This window comes from Micromys minutus, assembly GCF_963924665.1.
Source record: "Micromys minutus genome assembly, chromosome: 2".
NCBI lineage: Eukaryota > Metazoa > Chordata > Mammalia > Rodentia > Muridae > Micromys > Micromys minutus.
Genome location: NC_137971.1, coordinates 10,665,069 through 10,683,901, shown reverse-complemented (window position 1 = coordinate 10,683,901; position 18,833 = coordinate 10,665,069). Strand labels below are relative to the sequence as shown.

At 38.8% G+C, this 18,833-nt stretch overlaps 1 protein-coding gene across 4 annotated transcripts in view; it reads right to left on the bottom strand.

Annotated features, from left to right (window-relative positions):
- The window catches only part of SORCS1 (sortilin related VPS10 domain containing receptor 1), a gene marked incomplete at both ends in the record, with an annotated part of 518,044 nt that overhangs the window by 69,629 nt on the left and 429,582 nt on the right, over positions 1 to 18,833 (bottom strand). For all 4 annotated transcript variants that reach the window (XM_080911273.1, XM_080911272.1, XM_080911274.1 and 1 more), the window contains 7 exons: positions 6,468 to 6,581; positions 8,607 to 8,737; positions 10,229 to 10,346; positions 11,660 to 11,767; positions 13,246 to 13,337; positions 17,763 to 17,839; positions 18,099 to 18,201. In XM_080911273.1, the coding sequence (XP_080767399.1) occupies positions 6,468 to 6,581; positions 8,607 to 8,737; positions 10,229 to 10,346; positions 11,660 to 11,767; positions 13,246 to 13,337; positions 17,763 to 17,839; positions 18,099 to 18,201 (743 nt within the window). The remainder of the gene's footprint in view (positions 1 to 6,467; positions 6,582 to 8,606; positions 8,738 to 10,228; positions 10,347 to 11,659; positions 11,768 to 13,245; positions 13,338 to 17,762; positions 17,840 to 18,098; positions 18,202 to 18,833) is intronic.

Here is an 18,833-nt window from a genome sequence, read left to right as displayed (position 1 = left end):
ATTCAAAACTTTGGGTCATTTGATTGACATTTACTTCTTAGCTACCCATCCATCCCCTCTTCTCCCAGTCTCTGGTAAATATCTTTTGCTCTCAGTTGTTTTGAGATCACGTTGTTTTTGTTTTGTGTTTTTTTTTTTTCTTTTGGATATTTTATTAATTTACATTTAAATGTTATCCTTTTTCCACTTTCCCCTCAGATCAAGTTTTTACAAGGCCACATGTGAAGGAGATACTATAGTGTGTGTTTCTGTGTCTAAGCTCCAGCCTATTTTAAATAGTAAGGTTTCACTCTCTTGAGAGAATTGAGAGTGTCCATAACCTGGCCCTAGGAAGTTCTAATCTGAAAACTCAGAGATCTGTTTGTTTTCATTAAAACTATCTCTGGTAATTTTTATTGCACCAAGGTTAAAATTACTGTTTTACAGCCAAATGATTGAATTTAAATTAGAGCCCTCAAAGACATAAACATGGGAATTTTACTTACGCTTTCTAAATCTTTAGCATCTTTGCCTTTGCTCTATTTTACTGTTCCTTTGGAATAGGGACAATTACAATATGTTTTGGTGACATTCTGAGAGGATTAAATAAGTACAAAGTCATACTTAAGACATACTTTGCACAGAGGCAGGGAAGATTGCTCAGTGGGTAAGAGTATTTCCTACCAGTGGGAGGACTTGGGTCAGAATCTTAAGCACCCATGTAAAACCCAGGCATGGAGGTCTTCCTCCTTAATTTGCTATCCCACTGGGCTCACAGACTGCTGGATTTGAGAGCTCCCTACAGCTGAACTAAGAGTAATGATTTGATTCCAGTTCATTGTAAGCCCTATAGGGGAGACAGCAATAGAAGGAAGATAGGAAAAAGCCCAGTGTCTTGCTCTGGTCTCCACATGCACTTGCATGAGTAGATATACCTGCATACTGATGTACATGTAACACTGGGTGGAGGGGAGAGGGAGAGAGGGAGGGATGGAGGGAGACAGGAAGGGAGGTAATAATACTGTTTTAGTACTTAAAATATAGAAATTAAAACGTTATATATTAAAGAATAGTTATTGTTAAGTCATCTTAAGATCGAACCCAATCATGTCCATAATTTTATAAACCATTCAACATCTCTATCCAAGGCATTACAAATTAATAAATAGAGGTTTAGAGTAAAGTTCCCTATTCAGACCTCCCCTTGGTTTTGTAGCTTCAGCTCTTTCTGCTGTGCAGGTTGCTTCCAGAGCAGGGCACCAGGAGAGCTGAACGGCTCCTTTTCTCCTTTCCCTTACTGTTCACTCTGAGCAGGATGCTCTCTCCTCCTGTCATAAAGAGACCCGCCATTTAAACTTCCAGGCCATGCCTTCCTATGAACTTTCTTCGTTTCACAATATTCATCCCTTGTAAGGACCACTACAGGGTTATAGCTCCAGGTCCTCTCGTCTCCCAGCTGGGCTATACTGTCGCTGAACTGTGAAGCACTACACTGTCGCACACAATGAGACGTTAAACAGTTCCAATGATTGGATTGTACTCTGTGCCTTTACTTGCAAGGGGAACCCTGTTTTGTTAGGGTGACGCTAAACTTGTTTCAGCAGGGAAAAGAGCCAGTGTTAGGAACAGCAAAGCAAAGGGAGGTTCGAGCTGAATAACGTGTGTGATGAAGGGAGTATTCCCAGACCGTGGGAGGGTAGGTATGTGGTAGAAAAATGGCAATGTTTACATGGTCATGGCTGTAAATGGAAGGATCTACATAATTGCAGATGGTTGGCATCAGAGAACTGCAGCTACAGTAGCATCACCTCGTTACCATGGCTGAAATTATTCATTTAACCCCCATAATCAGACATATGCTGGGAAGCCGTCAGGTGGGGGGCCTGACCTCTCTTCCTCTGTAAGTGTGGTCTGTACTTGGCACTCAGGAAGGCCGACCTTCTTGGCAGCTATTGTCAGTAGTCATATGCTACCAAAAATAAAAAAGGCCATTTGTGCTTTAATAGGACATAATTTGTCAAGGCTTCACCAGTAGTGGACATGTGCCCACAGTTGAAAGGGATCATACAGGGCAGCTGTAGCATCTCTATTGAGAAAGGGTGGACTTCCCTGGATGAACAAGCAGGTGGCTCAGGTTGTTGTTTGTTTGCTTGTTTGTTTGTTTACTTGTTTGTTTTTTTAATGTAATGACTCCTAGGGTTTTCCCCTCAAACCAAGAATTTCAGACAGGAATTGAGGATCCGACATAGGCGTCTAGGTGGATGGAGTTAATTTTACTTGTATTAAACAGGATAGAAACACAACTTAATCTGAGTATTAGATGCACAGAGCTTTATTTGAAGACAGATTTGTTGTAATAGGACATATGGTCACACTTAACTGAATGGCTCACTGGAAAGAGTCTTGAGTGGGGCTCCCGAATCCACCATCTGAGTCAATTTGTCCAACTAAATCTCATCATGTTTTTCTTCCCCTTGAGCATAAACAGATCAGGGAATTTTACTTTTGAATTATCTCAACCAGTTAATGAGACTTCAATGATGAAGGCATTGTTAAGCAGCTACTACAGTAGCGTTGCTTTGGGTGACATGGGCAGGAAAGACAGGCTACAGGGTTGTCCAGGGTCACACAAGGAAGAACTAGCAATGCCAGAGTATCATAGCACCTGGGTGGGAATCTCTAATCCCAGCATTAATGATGTGGACAGGAGCAAAAATGTGAAGGAGTGGGACTCTACAATAGTCACTGGGTGTTATACATTTCCCAATTGCATACATCCCACGAAAAGATGGAACACCCCATCTAAGAGAGAACTTCATAGCAGGTAATAACTCTTTGGCATCCACTGTGAGACTACAGGAGTCCTGGCTCAAAAACAGCTTCATGGGCTCCTGCAGTGATCAGTCTGTAAATAATGCAAGTGATTTCCTTTCTGTGGACTTCCAACACATGCAGCAATTTTAAGGCTAATTACTCTCCCTGGTGCACACTGGCAAATCTCACAGAGTATAGATCAGATAGAACATCAAGATCCCCACGGGGCATCTGAAATAGTCAGGTGAGAAGAACTCAAATTCCCTAACAGTGAGACTGGGAATAGACATTACATGGAAACAGTAGATTCCTCAAGGTCTGTGTCTGTGGCTAGTAGAGAGAGGATTAAACATTACAATATATGGTAATAATGTGGAAGTTATTCCTTCACTTTAAATGTATATGTGCTGCCATATTGATGAGCCCACTAAATATTTTTATATAGATACTTTACTTATGTTATTTTTAAGTGAGTATCTTGAATAAACAGCCCTATTAAACTATTAAAATATTAAGCAACTAACCATGAACAACAGTGCTTGAATATTACTCCATGAGAGATTAATGGCGCCTGTAAAAAAACTCCCACAGACTGAGATTTCAACACACATTCTCTTGAACACAGCTAGAAATATCTCCAACTTAATAACAAGAAGAAATCTGTCCCTTAAGTAAGCTGCCTTGTTTTCATGGAATAAACTGACCCCATGTCTCCACTGTAATATGAAATGAGCAATGTCCTGGTTAATTTCGCAACTTAAAATTGTAGTTTGCTCCCTGGTTCCAAGCAGTTAAAACACAAGATACAAGTATAAACAAATAAGCTTGTGCATTCAAATTTGAGATATATAAAGCCATTTCTGGGAGAAAAAAAATTTGGGGGACGTGAGGAGGGGAGGTTTTAGTGCTACCTGCTTTTCTTCATCTAATGAAAAATAGAAATGGATGTGGGTTTTATTTTACTTGGGACAAAGGAATTTGTACAATAATCAGGCAAACTAGTCTGCCCTGGACAGGATAGAGGGGTAGACACAGCTTCTGGTTTACAGTGAGTGGTATATCACATCCTAATCCTGTAAATTTATGACAGTAGGTGGCACATCACTACCTAATCAGGCAACTTTATGAGCCTTTGTTGATCACTATTTCCAGTTCATAGATGAGAAACTGGGAAGTAGATTAGATATGTCACTAATACCAACAGTGCAGTGGCCAGTAAAGGTCATGTATGTCTAGACTAAACATTAACAATAAATAAAATATTTTTCTTCCTCTTTTAATCCTGTACACTAGAGTGTGATCCCCATCTTGTAAAGAAATGACTATCTCTTGGACTTTAGGCTACAGGTTCTCATGACAGTACCACATTGAATCACAAGCTAAATGCAAATAGGAATTCTTCATAGAAAAGAAACTGAGGCACGAAGAAAGAAAACACATGCTCAAAACTGACAGCCAAGACATCTTACTTTTGAACTAACTGAAAGTTCTTCAACTACATTCTATTCTCAGTACATCCAGGGTAGAAATCCCGGTTCATCTTTCTTGCTTGGATTCTGGCAGTGGTAATATGTAAGAGTTGTGAGACCAGAAAGAGAAGGATACGGCACAGAGAGCTGCTGAAAGGCTTTTCCACATGTGGATGTCAGAAATCCTGACATCAGTGAACCAAACAAAGATGAAGGCCACCTAGGCACTGTTTCAGCCAGTTACTTTTTATTCTAACAGTCTCTTCTAAATCAGTGCCATCAACTTCAGAATAAATTGTGAGGCCTTTCACTTCTGCACAGTAAAGTTGAGTAAAAAAAAAAAAAAAAAAAAAAAGTTAATATCTTCTCAAAAAAACTTTTTAATTGGGAGTCCTTATAACCTATGTTGAAATTTTCTATTTTGGTGATGTGGGTGAACCTAGAACCACTGCTATATACCAAGAGGAATATGCTGAGTCTGCAAACTGACTATATAGCAAGTCATTTACAAATAAATAAAGAAATGTTGTTCCTTCTGTTGCACGCTTCTGGATGTACTCTCAGAGGTACTGGGTGCTGTGGTTAGTTCATTAACTTTTAGCATGATTAACATTTAACCAGAAGACCTCCCTCAGGCCATCTTCTGCCCTTATGTCTGCAACATACTTGGAAACCTGACCAAGGATGAAGCAATGGGGTGTCTGGGAAGTAAGAGTCAGACAAGCACACACTCTCAGGTTAATTTTATGTTCCTGAACCCTCTGCCTTTCATCCTGCTGATATAGGCTCCACCCTGGCAATGCACAGACAAGGGTTAAAGGTAGCATTGGGGTTAGTCCCAACTTTATTACCCAATTCTAAAGGCTTCTAAACGATAGGGTGACTTTGTCCTCCAGACACGTGTGGCTCTTGCCAACAGGGTCAGTCTTGTTGTTCAATGAATCTGGACTAACCTTTTTAAAAATCCCCTTCTGTTTAAGTTTCCCTCTGCAGAATCCATTGGATTTTCAAGAGGACAGGGATTTTTTACAATGACTTTTTAGTCTACAGGACAACCTAGCAGTATGTGAGCAGAAAGTGCTGTTTTCATCTTTGTGAGAGAAAAATTGGCAATGCCTGATACATTAGCCTAAGAAGAAACCAGTTGGCAGAATGTAATTTGCTCTATAAGCTAAAAGGAACACTTCCAATTAACAAAGGAAACCCTAATTATCTAGGAGTGTTTTTAACAACAAAGATTGTGGTAGAGAATGCTAATTGTAGCTTTGTTTATAGTGGCATAAAAAAACCGGTAACACAAATATCCATGGCAAAGGATAATTAAATAATCCTATATTATCTTAAAGAATGGAATTTAAAAGGGATGAAAGCAGCTTGATTTATCCAGGCCTGTAAATATGCATAATATATATTTTTGTACTTAAAGAAGTACATAGCTAGAAGCAAATCATATACACAACAATCTTTTAAGTAGATTTTTTGGAATTTTCATGGAGAAATTAATTGTTAGAAAAATGCAAAAAGGTGTTTGGAAACTTATACATCGAGATCCCAGTTATGTAGAAAATGGGTCCTGTACTGAAGTGATGAGCTAAATAAGTATGTAAAACATATTTATATATTTCTTTTGAAATTAAATATGTGAGCGAAAAAGCTTAAATGTCTGTGCTGCAGAGATAGCATACTATGCAGTCATACCAGACTTCAGATTCCAGGGTCATATGTGAAAAGCTAGGCAGAGTGGCACAATAAATCTTCCTGGCAAATAAATCCCTAAACCTCATTGGCCAATCAGTCTCAATGAGTTGTTGAGTTCTATATTCAGTGGGAGATCCTGTCTCAAAATATTCCACTGAGAAGCAATGTAGAAAGACACCTGAATTAAACCCTGGGCCTCCAAAGGCATATGCCCTGTTACCTGCACATACACACATATCTCTCCATTATACCCTGTTACCTGTACATACACACATATTTGTGTTTTTGTCTCTGTCTCTCTCACACACATATAAACACACATACACACACAAATGCATGTCATGTTTAATGGCATCAATATAGTGACAAGAAATAATATTCTATCAAAAATGCATTGTGTTATAGGAAAGCAAGTCCAGTGCATGATCAAAAGGAACTGTATCAAAAGTGATACTTGCTCATCATCATCCACGGTTGGCCCTGAAGCCTACTACTACAGAAACTTACCCAGTACTGTTGAGGTAACTCTGTCCCAAGCTGCAGTCTTTTGACAGTGAGGATGGGTTGAACCAAAACGCTGGCAGACATTGTCCATTACTATGTCTCTCATAGCCATAGTCACTGTTGGGGAAATGCCCAAGATGAAACATTTATCAGGTGGCAAGTATATTCAGAACGATTTCACAGTGGTCAACAACCAACTTCTAATCAGTCAATAAAATAAGCTTTGCCTAAACCAATGTCTTCTAAAACTCAGTTTTCCTCTACACATTTTCTATTACCCATGAAGATATCTTATAGAACCAACATCCCATTTAAATGCCTTCAAGACACAGGAGTAGCTTTGTTCTTGTGTAATGAGAAAGAGGAATCGGGAACTTGGCTGTGTTGGGAGCTTGAGTCTTAGTGGAAGCATTGCTGCAGAGTAGTACAGTGTACCACATGTGCTACAGTCCTCATTACCAGGGATGCCTTTGGGATGTTCTTCCAAAACATCTGGCTGTAACATGTAGAGCAAAGCCAGGTTTCTCTGTGTATAAACCATATGCTTCAGAGTTACAGCCAAAAAGAAAATGCCCTTCAAGAGTGTCTCAAGCACTTCCCCAAGGAAAAGTTTTGTCGTCAGCAGTTCACGCTGCCAGTTAGTAATAACTGCCTTAAATCTTGCTTCTGCATTGGAAATGCTCATTCTTTTTTTTTCCTCCCAGTTTCTATTCATTCTTGCTTCTAGGAACCTCTGATATTCATGGCTTCTGGAAGGTAAAACTGGGCACAGAGAAAGGACAACAAATTGTACCACTGCATGCACAGACAAATCACAGGCAGCAATGAGCAAGCACTGGTATAAATTGGCCCATCTTTGTAATAGAGGTGAGAAGCTGTCACACCAAGTACATGGAGGGATAAATGGGCACAGCCTCAGTGGCCTGTCATCTGACAGCTGGAACTGCAAATTCTGTACATATCCTCTGGATTAGGGCCTGGTTCAACCCCGCAGGAATAAGAAGATTACAGAATAGCTGCTTCCAGAATTACCCAGTGTTCACTTCAAGAAAATACCCTACAAAAGCTGGAGAATGGTGCAGTATCACTTGGAAAATATCCAGGGAGTCTGGCTAAAAAAGGAACATCCACTGAGCATCTTTTATTATGTTAGTATCAGATGTGATTGTAGAAAATCCAGCTTCTAAAGGAAGCCCAACAAACACATGGTGAGCCTTCCAAAATATTTTCATACATCATGCAGTCCCATTTGAGCAAGAAACCTTACAATAGCAAAATTCAAGACTCATTTTCTACTCCTTACAGTGCTATTCAGCCTGTGGGACTGATAACAGCCTCTACTCACCAGTGGAATTCAAGAATCTAAACAAGACAGACATGGGGGAAGAATAGGGAGAAAGGCCAGATTTATTTCCTCATATTATATTGTTTTTGCCTTAAACAAAACCAAAATATTAAATACTAATGAAGAATAATGCAAGGACATCATTGGCTCTCCAATATAGATTTCTGCTCAGCACATGTCTAGAAAAATTACTGCTTGGTGAGTTTAGTTGAAACCTCCCAGTGTCTCTTCTGCCTCTTCAGGTTAAACCAGCTCTATTACCACTCAGTCCACAGGGTCAAATTGAGTTCACTTTTGTACTGAGTATCTAAATGTCACTTGGTGCTCTCATAAGATGCAGGTAGCCAACCAACACAGATTGGAAACTTTCACAGACAAAGGATTTATGGCTTTTCATGTTACATACCAAGGATGTTCAATACTAGAAAGATTTTATGTGACACACAAACATGTTTATTTTCAGAGAACTCTAATTAGTGCTTCCTATGTTGCTATCTGAAGAAGCTCGAGATAGATCTGGCTTCTCTATTTTTCTCAGAATCCAGAGTCATCCTGAAAATAATTGCCAACCATCTTGCAGGCCCTCTTGAAACCCAAAGGAGAAACCACCTTTCTGTTCTGAAAGACACACTCACATGGTTAACAAAACCATGATGTGTCCAAGAGAGAACGTTATAAAAATATAAGATCTGCTACTCAGTGCTAGGTTTGTCACCAGTTTCTCAAATCGGAGCTTTAATGGTGACTTCATTGATGTTATATTACTGAAGAGTCTGAGGATATCTCTGGAAGCTCACCAGTCAAAGTCGGCCTCTGTACACACACAAGGCTCAGACTCCATCGCTCCTGCATATTTTCCTTGCATACACTTGCGCTCAGATTTTCGCTTCTTATAGATCCTCTTGGCTCCCATGATGCATGCTTCCCCCTGCAAGGAGGCAAATATCATGCAAATCAAGCACATAGATTAGACTTCTACTGCAACACAACGTGGTTTGGGGAGATATTCACAAACTTTAATATAAATATAATTTTTTTGGGAACCCAGTTTGTGTTACTAGTAATTTCCTTTCGATGTCTAATATCAAGTGTGAACACAAAGGTAGCCCCTTTTTTTTCTACACAAAGGTAGAAAAAATGCATATTTTTCTAATACTAGCTTTAACTACTTACATATTAAGTATATGTTTCTTTGTCAATCTGTTAGGCATAGATTAAGGAAAGACAAAGAAATGTAAGCTATCCTGTAACTAATGAATTGCCTACTAACTTATAATGAACAAGTTCAGTTTCCATGCTACGAAGGATTTACAGTTGGTCTCATTTCTGAGGCTATGAAAGAAGAGCATTCCTAAGAAACATAAAACCCATCTAATTTCAGTTCATTATATTTCTTTCTATGTAGCTTTAGAGTGACAATTCTATGATCACCTATCACACAAGCAAGAAAGCTAAGTTCAATCTTTCCAAGAAATAAATAGAAGTTTTGACTGTCACAAAGCACATTCACTGCAGAGAGAAATACAGCAGTGGTATGAGTGAGCATTCCATTGTGGAGCCTCTGAATAGAGTTACTGCTCCTTGCTGATGCTGCACCCTCTCTCAAATATAGCACCTTTGTGCTTGTGAAGAAGCTAGGGCAGAATATTTTAAATCTATTATTCCCGTCTTTACTGAAGAAACTCGCTTTAACTGGCTTCGCTTCACATCGCATATAAATACACTGCCAAGTCAGAGTATGGAGTGTAAGATGTTTCTCTGACTGAATATGGTCATGACTTCTTAGTGGGTATGTCTACCGCATCCTGTGAATAGCTTGCAGATTGACTTCTGCCTTGGGAAATCAAAAAGAGAAGCTCTCATCCAAGAATCCTGATATGCGAAGAATAAGTGAGATGGGTTCGGTAGGGTGGTTTTCTATCAGCGACTTCACATTCTTATACCATGAGTATCTCAGAGGAGGCAAGAGATGCTATACACTCCATGGGAATCCCAGAAACGGGGAATGATGTTTCTGGCATCATTTGCCCAGCACTGACTATTTTATGCCTTATCTCCCTTTGCGTTGCTCGTTGAAACCAAAGAACCGTCCCTCTGTCATGCAGCCCTATGCCACACTCAAACAAATTATGTTTGCCTCTTGGTGCTGAGCTGGTATTTCATTTTGAGGTATAAATCTAACTGGAACACATTTGAATTTTTATCTTGTTATATCCTTGTATAGAAAATAACACACAAAATAACCTTCAAAACAGAAGATAAATGTTGTGTTTGCTTATGCTGGGAGATATAAAACATGAATGGATTAAATGGACACTCAGGGCTTGAGAACGCTAGTTTTTAAACATTAAGGAGTAGTCACTTTTCCATAACACCTCTGCTTCTGTCCCAGGGTTACTGTCATCTCTGTAACTCTTACCTGGCTATGTAACTGCCAGGGTCTGTAGTCCTCTTCACCACAGCGTCTATCAAAAATGGACTTGTAATCCACTTTGACCAGCTGCCATTCAGAACGGTGACTGAAGTGTCCAAACACTCTACAGGGTTTACAGTGGTAGACAGAGTCACATTCATAAAGATAACAACAATATTGACAATAGCTGGCATTAAATTGTCTGCTCTGAAGATGCTATGCTGTTAGCCACATCACACACATCACATCTCCCAACTGAAGACAATACTTACATTGACTGCACTTTGCAGATGGATAGACTGAGGCCCAAAGATTTCTTTTTTTCCAGCAAAAAATAATAAAATCTTGTCACTAGCAATTGAGAAAGCCATATCTCAGAGTATTTTATTCAAAGCCAGAAGAATCATTTAGAAAATGACTGAAGAGATGACCACAAAGATTGTACTCTAGGTGGTCCAACACAAACTTCTAGATCTTTTTGTTACTATACTTGGTTCCATGGCTTACATATTCTTTATCTTCTCATGAGGTCCTATAGAAAGTGGACCACTGTACTAAGTAATTGCATCTGCTCTTACCTTGTGACTTCTGATCTAGAAAAGATTCAACTAGTTATGTAGACTATATTCCCTATACTGAAATGTGGAAAAAGGATACAGAGGAGCCTTTCAGATCACCTTTCTGTGAGTGAATGAATAAAAGCTAGCTACAGAGTAAGCTTCTAATCTAGGTGTGTTTGCCTTGTACAAAGTTGACGTGTGGCTACTGGGAATAATAGATTTTTGTAGTCCTTTCTTATTATTAAGTGAGAAGGCTGAAGTGTGTGGTAATTGATCACTTTGATTTTGAAGTTTTTACTGGTTTCTGGATCTACTACTATGGAATTATCCCCCCAGGTTTTCCATGGTAAATCTTCTATGAGAAGTGAATATCACAGTTCCATATTGCAAACTCCACATGCAAGTTTTGAAACCCATGGTGGGTTGAGACCTTAATCAAGTCTCTGATGAATTCTTGGTCATTGTTTTTCAGATGAGTGTGATCGTAAGTTCAGTTTTGCACAGCCAGGTCCTCCCATAGATTCTTTAACATGTGTCACAGTTTATAAGGCAAAGAGCCAGAGGAAAATTAAATGTCATGGCTTTAAAGGTCTAGAATTTTCTACATATCCAGCTTGTACATTACCATATATACGCATACACACTGTCAAGACAGTTTTGAACTAAGATCACAGTCCTTTTCCCACCTTTCCTAAGCCTAGGTCTTCAAAAATTGTTCCCATTATTTTTCTTTTATATTAGAGGTTCTTGCTTTAGGATGTACTCACGTTGCTAACAACTTCCAAACTAACAGTAACTAATCCACCAGGCTCAGCTGTATAACACCTCTCTACATTTGCTATGTCTTAGTAAGAAGAAATCACCTCACACTACTTACGTCATGATTAGTGTCTCTTCTCCAGGCTCCCCCAGAACTCCATCCACAAAAAGTGGAATGGATGTAAAACTGTATTTGCTCCAAGATCTCCCTTCATCAAAACTTAACCTAGTGGCAGAACAATTGAACAGTCATCACATCTCAAACAGATGAAATCTCTGGGTAAGGAAATATGTTAGTTCCCAGTGAGAAATTAACAAAGGAGTGAAACTTCGTTACAAATCATTATACTTAATTATACCAAAAGCCACAAATAGAGATACTTTATAATCTAGGAATAGATATTTTGAGGGAATAAAAGAGAAGAACCATATGAATTAGGAGTAACCTAATGGCAGAAGGTGAAATCATTTTAAGTTCTTACAACTCAGGGTAAGATTTCTTCAAATCTGCAAAATCTTATTGGCAGTGTTGAGCATAGATAACCATACAAGTTGGACAAAATTCTAAAAATCCATCTCTAAGTGATCAACTTATAAACAAGCCCCACTTACATTACATGACTCCTGGTTGACCTCACTGCCTGGAAAAATAGACTGTTGAGGGCAAGAGAAGTCTGCATTTCTCATGGTGTTTTTGGACTATAAATACCAGTGTTTTCTCCAAAATCCATATGCTAAAAATCAAATCACTAATGGTACTAGGAAATGGACATTTAGGGAAAAGTGAGATCAGAGTGGTTGAATCCTCAGGAGTGGACCTGAGTCTTTTAGAAAAGGCCTCAGACTGCCCATCCTTTTTACCTTGTGAAAACACAGCAAAAATGCACCATTTAGGAATCTGAAAGACACTCCTCAGCAGACACAGACTTGGCCAGCACTTTTATCTTGTGCTTCTAGCTCACAAACCTATGAGATATACTCCTGTTGTTCATAAGTTATCTTGTTCATGATGTTTGGAGCAGCCTGTGTACCTACTGAGACAGCTAAACAGAAGTGTATGCTCCATTCTCTTTCTCTGCACATACTTTTCCTGAAGATCCACCTTTGCTCATCTCTTTCGGTTTTCTCCCTGGGTATTAATATAATTAAAGGTGGAAGGGAAGTCAGGTTGTAAACTTTGCACAAGTCCAATATGCAGAGGACTATTTCTAAATGGCGGGGGAAAATTTGTCAGAAAACCTTAAAGATATGAGGTTTTGCACATTCTTCACTATAAGAATCAGATTTGTAGGCAGCAAACGAAGTCCCACAGGAGAAACAGAATTAAAGCAGGAGAGTCATGAACTGCAAGTCTGCCTGTGGGATACACAATGGAATAGTGAGCTTCACGCAATGTTGTCTGAGATGAGTGATTCCAAGCACTGTCACTACTCAGAGATTATGGGAGAGTCTGTACATGGCTTGCCAGTGATGGTTCTGAGGAGCCAATAAGTGCTACGGGGATCATCACATTTAGAAACCATAATGCAGCCGTTCTGTGAGGAGCAGAAACACTAACCCATTCTTCCCATTTGCCCTCAACTTCCCTTTTTTAAAAAACATAGGTCACAGTTTTATGTAAACATAGTCATATGCTTCAGAGACTGGTTCTGAAAAATGTAAAGGACTATGTGCATTTTTTTCCCAAGGTGGAAGTGCCCTTACCAAAGGTGTCGAATTGGGAGAGATGTGTGTTTCATAGCAACCAGGACTCCCCCTTGATCGAGGTACAAAATGCTGTGCTCTTCTTCAAAAATCTGGATGAGGAAAAGAAGAATATACGGGTATACATCGCATTTGCACTTGGTGTCCAAGGTACACAGACCAGTCTACATAGGGAGATTAAAATACCTTTCATAGAAATAGGTTCCCCTAAATATTCGAGAAAATGTAAGCAATAAAACAATCTTTTCCAACATGGGCTACATCTACCACTGATAGTATAAAGAACAATTTTATCATTCTACAAAATAAATCTTAGGCATCAAAAATATGTATTCATCTTTGTATTCCCTTATCTCTGTGGCAGTATTTCTTAATTGTTGCCTCTGAAGATAATGAAAGAACAATGAGAAACTGTAAGGAAGGTATCATATCTAGAGAGAAGGACAGTCGGAGATGGTTTAGTACAATGCAATCATCTGCATACTAAGTCACATAGGCTATCATGAAAATTTTTACGCTCCTTTATCAAGATCAAGTGACCATAGGTGTGGGAGTTCATGTCTGGGTCTTCAATTCTATTTCATTGATCTGCCTGCTTCTTTCTCTGTACCAATCCCATGCAGTCTTTATCACGATTGATCCTGTAATACAGCTTGAGGTCAGGGATAGTGATTTGTTATTCCAAATGAATTTGCAAATTGCTCTTTCAAGCTCTATGAAGAACTGAGTTGGAATTTCGATGGGGATTGCATTGAATCTGTAGATTGTTTTTGGCAAGATGGTCATTTTTAGTATATTAATCCTGCCAATCAATGAGCATGGGAGATCTGTCCATCTTCTGAGATCTTCAATATCATTCTTCAGAGACTTGGAGTTCTTGTCATACAGATCGACTTCTTGGTTAGGGTCACACCAAGGTATTTTATATATATTATTTGTGACTATAGTAAAGAATGTCAATTCCCTAATTTCTTTCTCAGCCTGTTTATCCTTAGAGTAGAGGAAGGCTACTGATTTTATTGAGATAATTCTATATCCAGCCATTTTGCTGAAGGTGTTTATCAGCTTTAGGAGTTCTCTTGTGTAAATTTTGTATTACTTAAGTAGTCACTTAAATATACTATCATCTGCAAATAGTGATATTTTGACTTCTTTCGTTCCCATCTGAATCACTTTGACTTCCTTGTGTTGTCTGATTGCTCTGGGTAGGACTTCCAGTACTATATTGAATAGGAAAGGGAAGAGTGGGCAGCATCTTCAACCAGTGGTGCTGGTCAACTGGCAGTCAGCATGCAGAAGAATGCAAATTGATTCATTTTTATCTCCCTGTTCAGAGTTCAAGTCCAAGTGGATCAAAGACCTCCACATAAAACCAGGTACACTGAAACTATTAAAATATAAAGTGGGGAAGACCTTAGAACACATAGGCACAGGGGCAAATTTCCTGAACAAATCACCAGTGGCTTATGCTCAAAGATCAAGAATCAACAAGTGGGACCTCATTAAATTGCAAAGTTTCTGGAAGAAAAATGACACTGTCAATAGGACAAAATGGAAACCAATATATTGGGAAAAGATCTTTACCAACCTTATAGCTAATAGAGGGCTAATATCCAATATATACAAAAAAACTCAAGAAGTTAGAATCCAGAGAGTCAAATAACACTATTAAAAATGGGGTACAGTGCTAAACAAATAATTCTTAATTGAGGAATATCAAATGACTGAGAAACACCTAAAGAACTGGTCAATATTCCTAGTCATCAGGGAAATGCAAATCAACACAACCCTGAGATTCTGCCTGATACTAGTCAGAATGGTTAAGACCAAAAACTCAGGTGACAGCAGATGCTGGGGAGGATGCAAAGAGGAACAATTCTATACTGTTGGTAAAATTGCAAGCTAGTACAACCACTCTGAAAATCAGTCTAGAGGTTCCTCAGAAAATTGGACATACTACCTGAGAACCCAGATATAGCAGTCTTGGGCATATACCCAAAAGATGCTCCAACATGTTGTGAGGACCCATGTTCTACCATGATCATAGCAACCTCATTTATAATATCCATAAGCTGGAAAGAACCCAGAAGTTCTTCAACAGAGAAATGGATACAGAATTTGTGGTACATTTACACAATGGAGTACTACTCAGCTATTAAAAATAATGACTTCATAAAATTCTTAGGCAAATGTCATCCTGAGTGAGGTAATCCAGTCACAAAACAATGCACGTGGTATGCACTCACTGAGAAGCAGATACTAGCTCTAAAAGGTTGAAATACCCAAGAAAAAACTCATAGACCTTATGAAGCTCAAAAAAAAGAAAGGTCATAATGTGGATGTCTCAATATTTTCTTAGAAGGAAGAAAAAAACCTTCATGGGAGGAAATACAGGGACAAATAGATGAGCCAACAGTGAAGAAAAGATCATCCAAAGACTGCCTCTTCTGGGGATCCATACCAAATACATGTACTATTGTTGATGCCAAGAAGGGCTCACTGGCAGGATTCTGATACTGATGCTCCTGCAGATCCTCTGCCAGAGCCATACTGATACAGATGATGTTGCTTGCAGCAACTATCAAGCTGAAAATGGGGACCCTAATGAAGGAGCTAGAGAAAGGACTAAAGGATCTGAAAAAGTTTGCTACCCCATGGGAAGAATAATATTATCAATCAACCAAACCCTCCAGAAGGTCCAGGGACTAAAACACCAACCAATGAGTACACATGAGAAACCCATGGTTCCAGCTGCATATGAAGCAGAGGGTGGCATTGTCTCACATTAATGGGAGAAGAAGCCTTTGGTCTAGTAAAGGCTCATTTCCCAGTGTAGGGGAATATCAGTGTGCTGAGGTGGGAGAGGGTGGTGGGGAAAGAAAGCCCCTTTCATACAAAACAGGGGAGGGCAAGGTCGATGGGAGTGAAGGGAAAGATAATGTTTGAAATGTAAATACAAAAAATACCCTAGAAAAATGATAAAGAAGATTTGCAGACTTTAGATGTGCACATATCCGTGGTAAAAGTAGGGCTCACTGCACTGCCCTATGCAGATGGAATTGTCTCATTATCTCCAACTTCCCACAGCTGATCAAATAAATGTTTTCTCCTTTGATTCATACATACTGTTCAAAGTGACAACTCTAATCAGGACAAATTGTTAACTTTGATTACAGGTATCACATTGAGTCTTTCATAAAACGCATATAGAGAATTTAAAGTCAAATGGACATATTCTGAAAAGTTCCTCTGAATTCATGTATATATATGATGAATTCTGTGTTCTCAGTTAAAATGACACAATGGACTCATTGTAAGTTATGCTACAGACATAATTTCTCTCTCTTGTTTGTTTGTGTGTGCGTGTACATGCATGTGTCCATGTGCATGTGTGTTATATGCAGGAGGTCAGAAGAGGGCATTGAACTTCTTGAAGATGGAGCTACGCGTAGTTATGAGTCTCTGGATATGGGATCCAGGAACCAATGCTGGGCCCTTCAGAAATGCAGAAGGAGCTTAACCACTCAGCTACTCTCCAGCATCATTAATTGCTATACCCATTAATGACACCAGCCTGTGGCAGGAGAGAGTTTTGTATCTTGGTTAGTGTCACGGAAAAGAACATGGCCTCTTGATATTACTCTCTAAATGTTTCTTTATAATTTTCATCTTCCTTTAAGCCCCCAAAATTTCTTCTCTGTCATCTTTTGTCAAAATATGCAAGTACCATTAAAGGTTTAAAGTTAAAGAAAGAGCTCCAGGTTATCTCGTCCCCCTCTCCTGTAAGCAAATTGAGCTCTTTGTTAAGTATGATCATCTGTGCATTAGATCTCCATTTACATTGCTAGTTATTGTATGATAATTAAGCACCAGAGGCTTATTAAAATATATTTATTGAGGTGTAACAGTCATATATTAGGCTTATTTGTACATTGTTATGATAGCTAAACCTCATTAAATGCCTGGTTTATAAGCTGTCGGAATCTCATTTTTATTCAGAAGAAAGGCAGGAAGCAGTTAAGCTAAATATATTGGTGGGAAGTGACTCCATTTGTATTCATTGAACATGTGCATTCTGATATGATGATTCTGTCGTTTACACATGATACTTAAACATCTCAGAATACCACCTGGGTAATAGCTATTTTTATTTCTCTCCAAAGCAAGGAGAGTTGATATGTACAATCCACCATGCAGGATCCAAACTTCTGATATGATAGATACATTGTTTCCACTTTGTTTTCATCAACCCCCCCCTTACAACTTGTTTGCAGATGTGTTTGTGTATAGACCCTTGATAAGAAACATCTTTATGAAGGAATAAACTATCAAACAGCACCAGCCTGGCTTGGTTCATTTCAAACGTGCATCACAAAGAGAAAAAGAATCACATCATTCATGTCGGGATTTAAGTACTATATAAAGATGTTAGGTTTATGTTTCTAGATTTGAAATTAGATAGACAATTATGCCATTAAACTTGATTGGTGCAACCCAGATCCATGGTATTTTCTTACCTGCCTCCAAGTGTTCCCTGCATCTGAAGATACAAACATGCTGATGTCACTGTCTGACAACTCAGAGCCTATGTTACCTGGAAAGAGTGCATGCCATTAGTGGGAGGAACTTTCTGAAAAAGCCAAGAATGAATAACATCGGTAGTCTGCACTGCCCGAGATAAATCTCAACTGCAAACTTTCTATCTAAGCAGGGATTTTAAGAACACTTCAGGGTCAATGGTTTAGGTGGCTTTCAAAATATTTTTAGCTTGCTCATTAAATTCCAAACGCAGATGTCTAGAGTCTTAAAATAAACACATGTACAATAGCAAGCAACACATGCAGTCTTCTTACCTGATGCAACTATAATACTTGGGGCTGTGTCTCTGCTGGCAATGATCCCAGATGTGTAGGGATTCTCAGAAACCTTCAGATGAAGGTGTAGTGAACAGTAGGGCTAGGAAGAACAGAACACAGTGTAATAGGTGCACAGAGTCAAAATGGCCATTTTAAGGATCTACAGCCAGGCACACTGCCTACAATTCAGATCAACTGTTTCTGTACAGTAAGTTCTAAGAATGCCAGAAGGACACTATCTCAGTATTTTTGCAAAAAAAAAAAAAAAAAAAAATGAATACACACACACATCAATTCAAAACAAAGCAACAAGAGGCTGAAATTCAGAACATCTAATCTGCCTTTCTAACCATTACCCACTTATCCATTCTTTCTTCTGTCTGTGAACTTCTTCCTCCCCCTGTGCTCCTCATCTACCAATCTATTATTATTACTGTCACAACTGTCTACTATCAACCAAGCATATGACAGCTTTTAGGTTGGTGAAAAAGTAAACACCTCCAGTTATACTGCTAATTTACTTACATTGTATTTATTAGGTTAAGTGTTGTAATAATTACAAAATACTAGTTAGAACTTATAAATCAATTATGTACCAAAATTTGGAATTCTGCCATTACTAAGTTTCCTAAAGGGACATGAGACGCTTCCATTGACTGCTGGGTAAAGAACATATTCTAATGCTCATAAGGATAAAAACCAAAACCTTCCAAAATTTTTGATGGTGAAGAG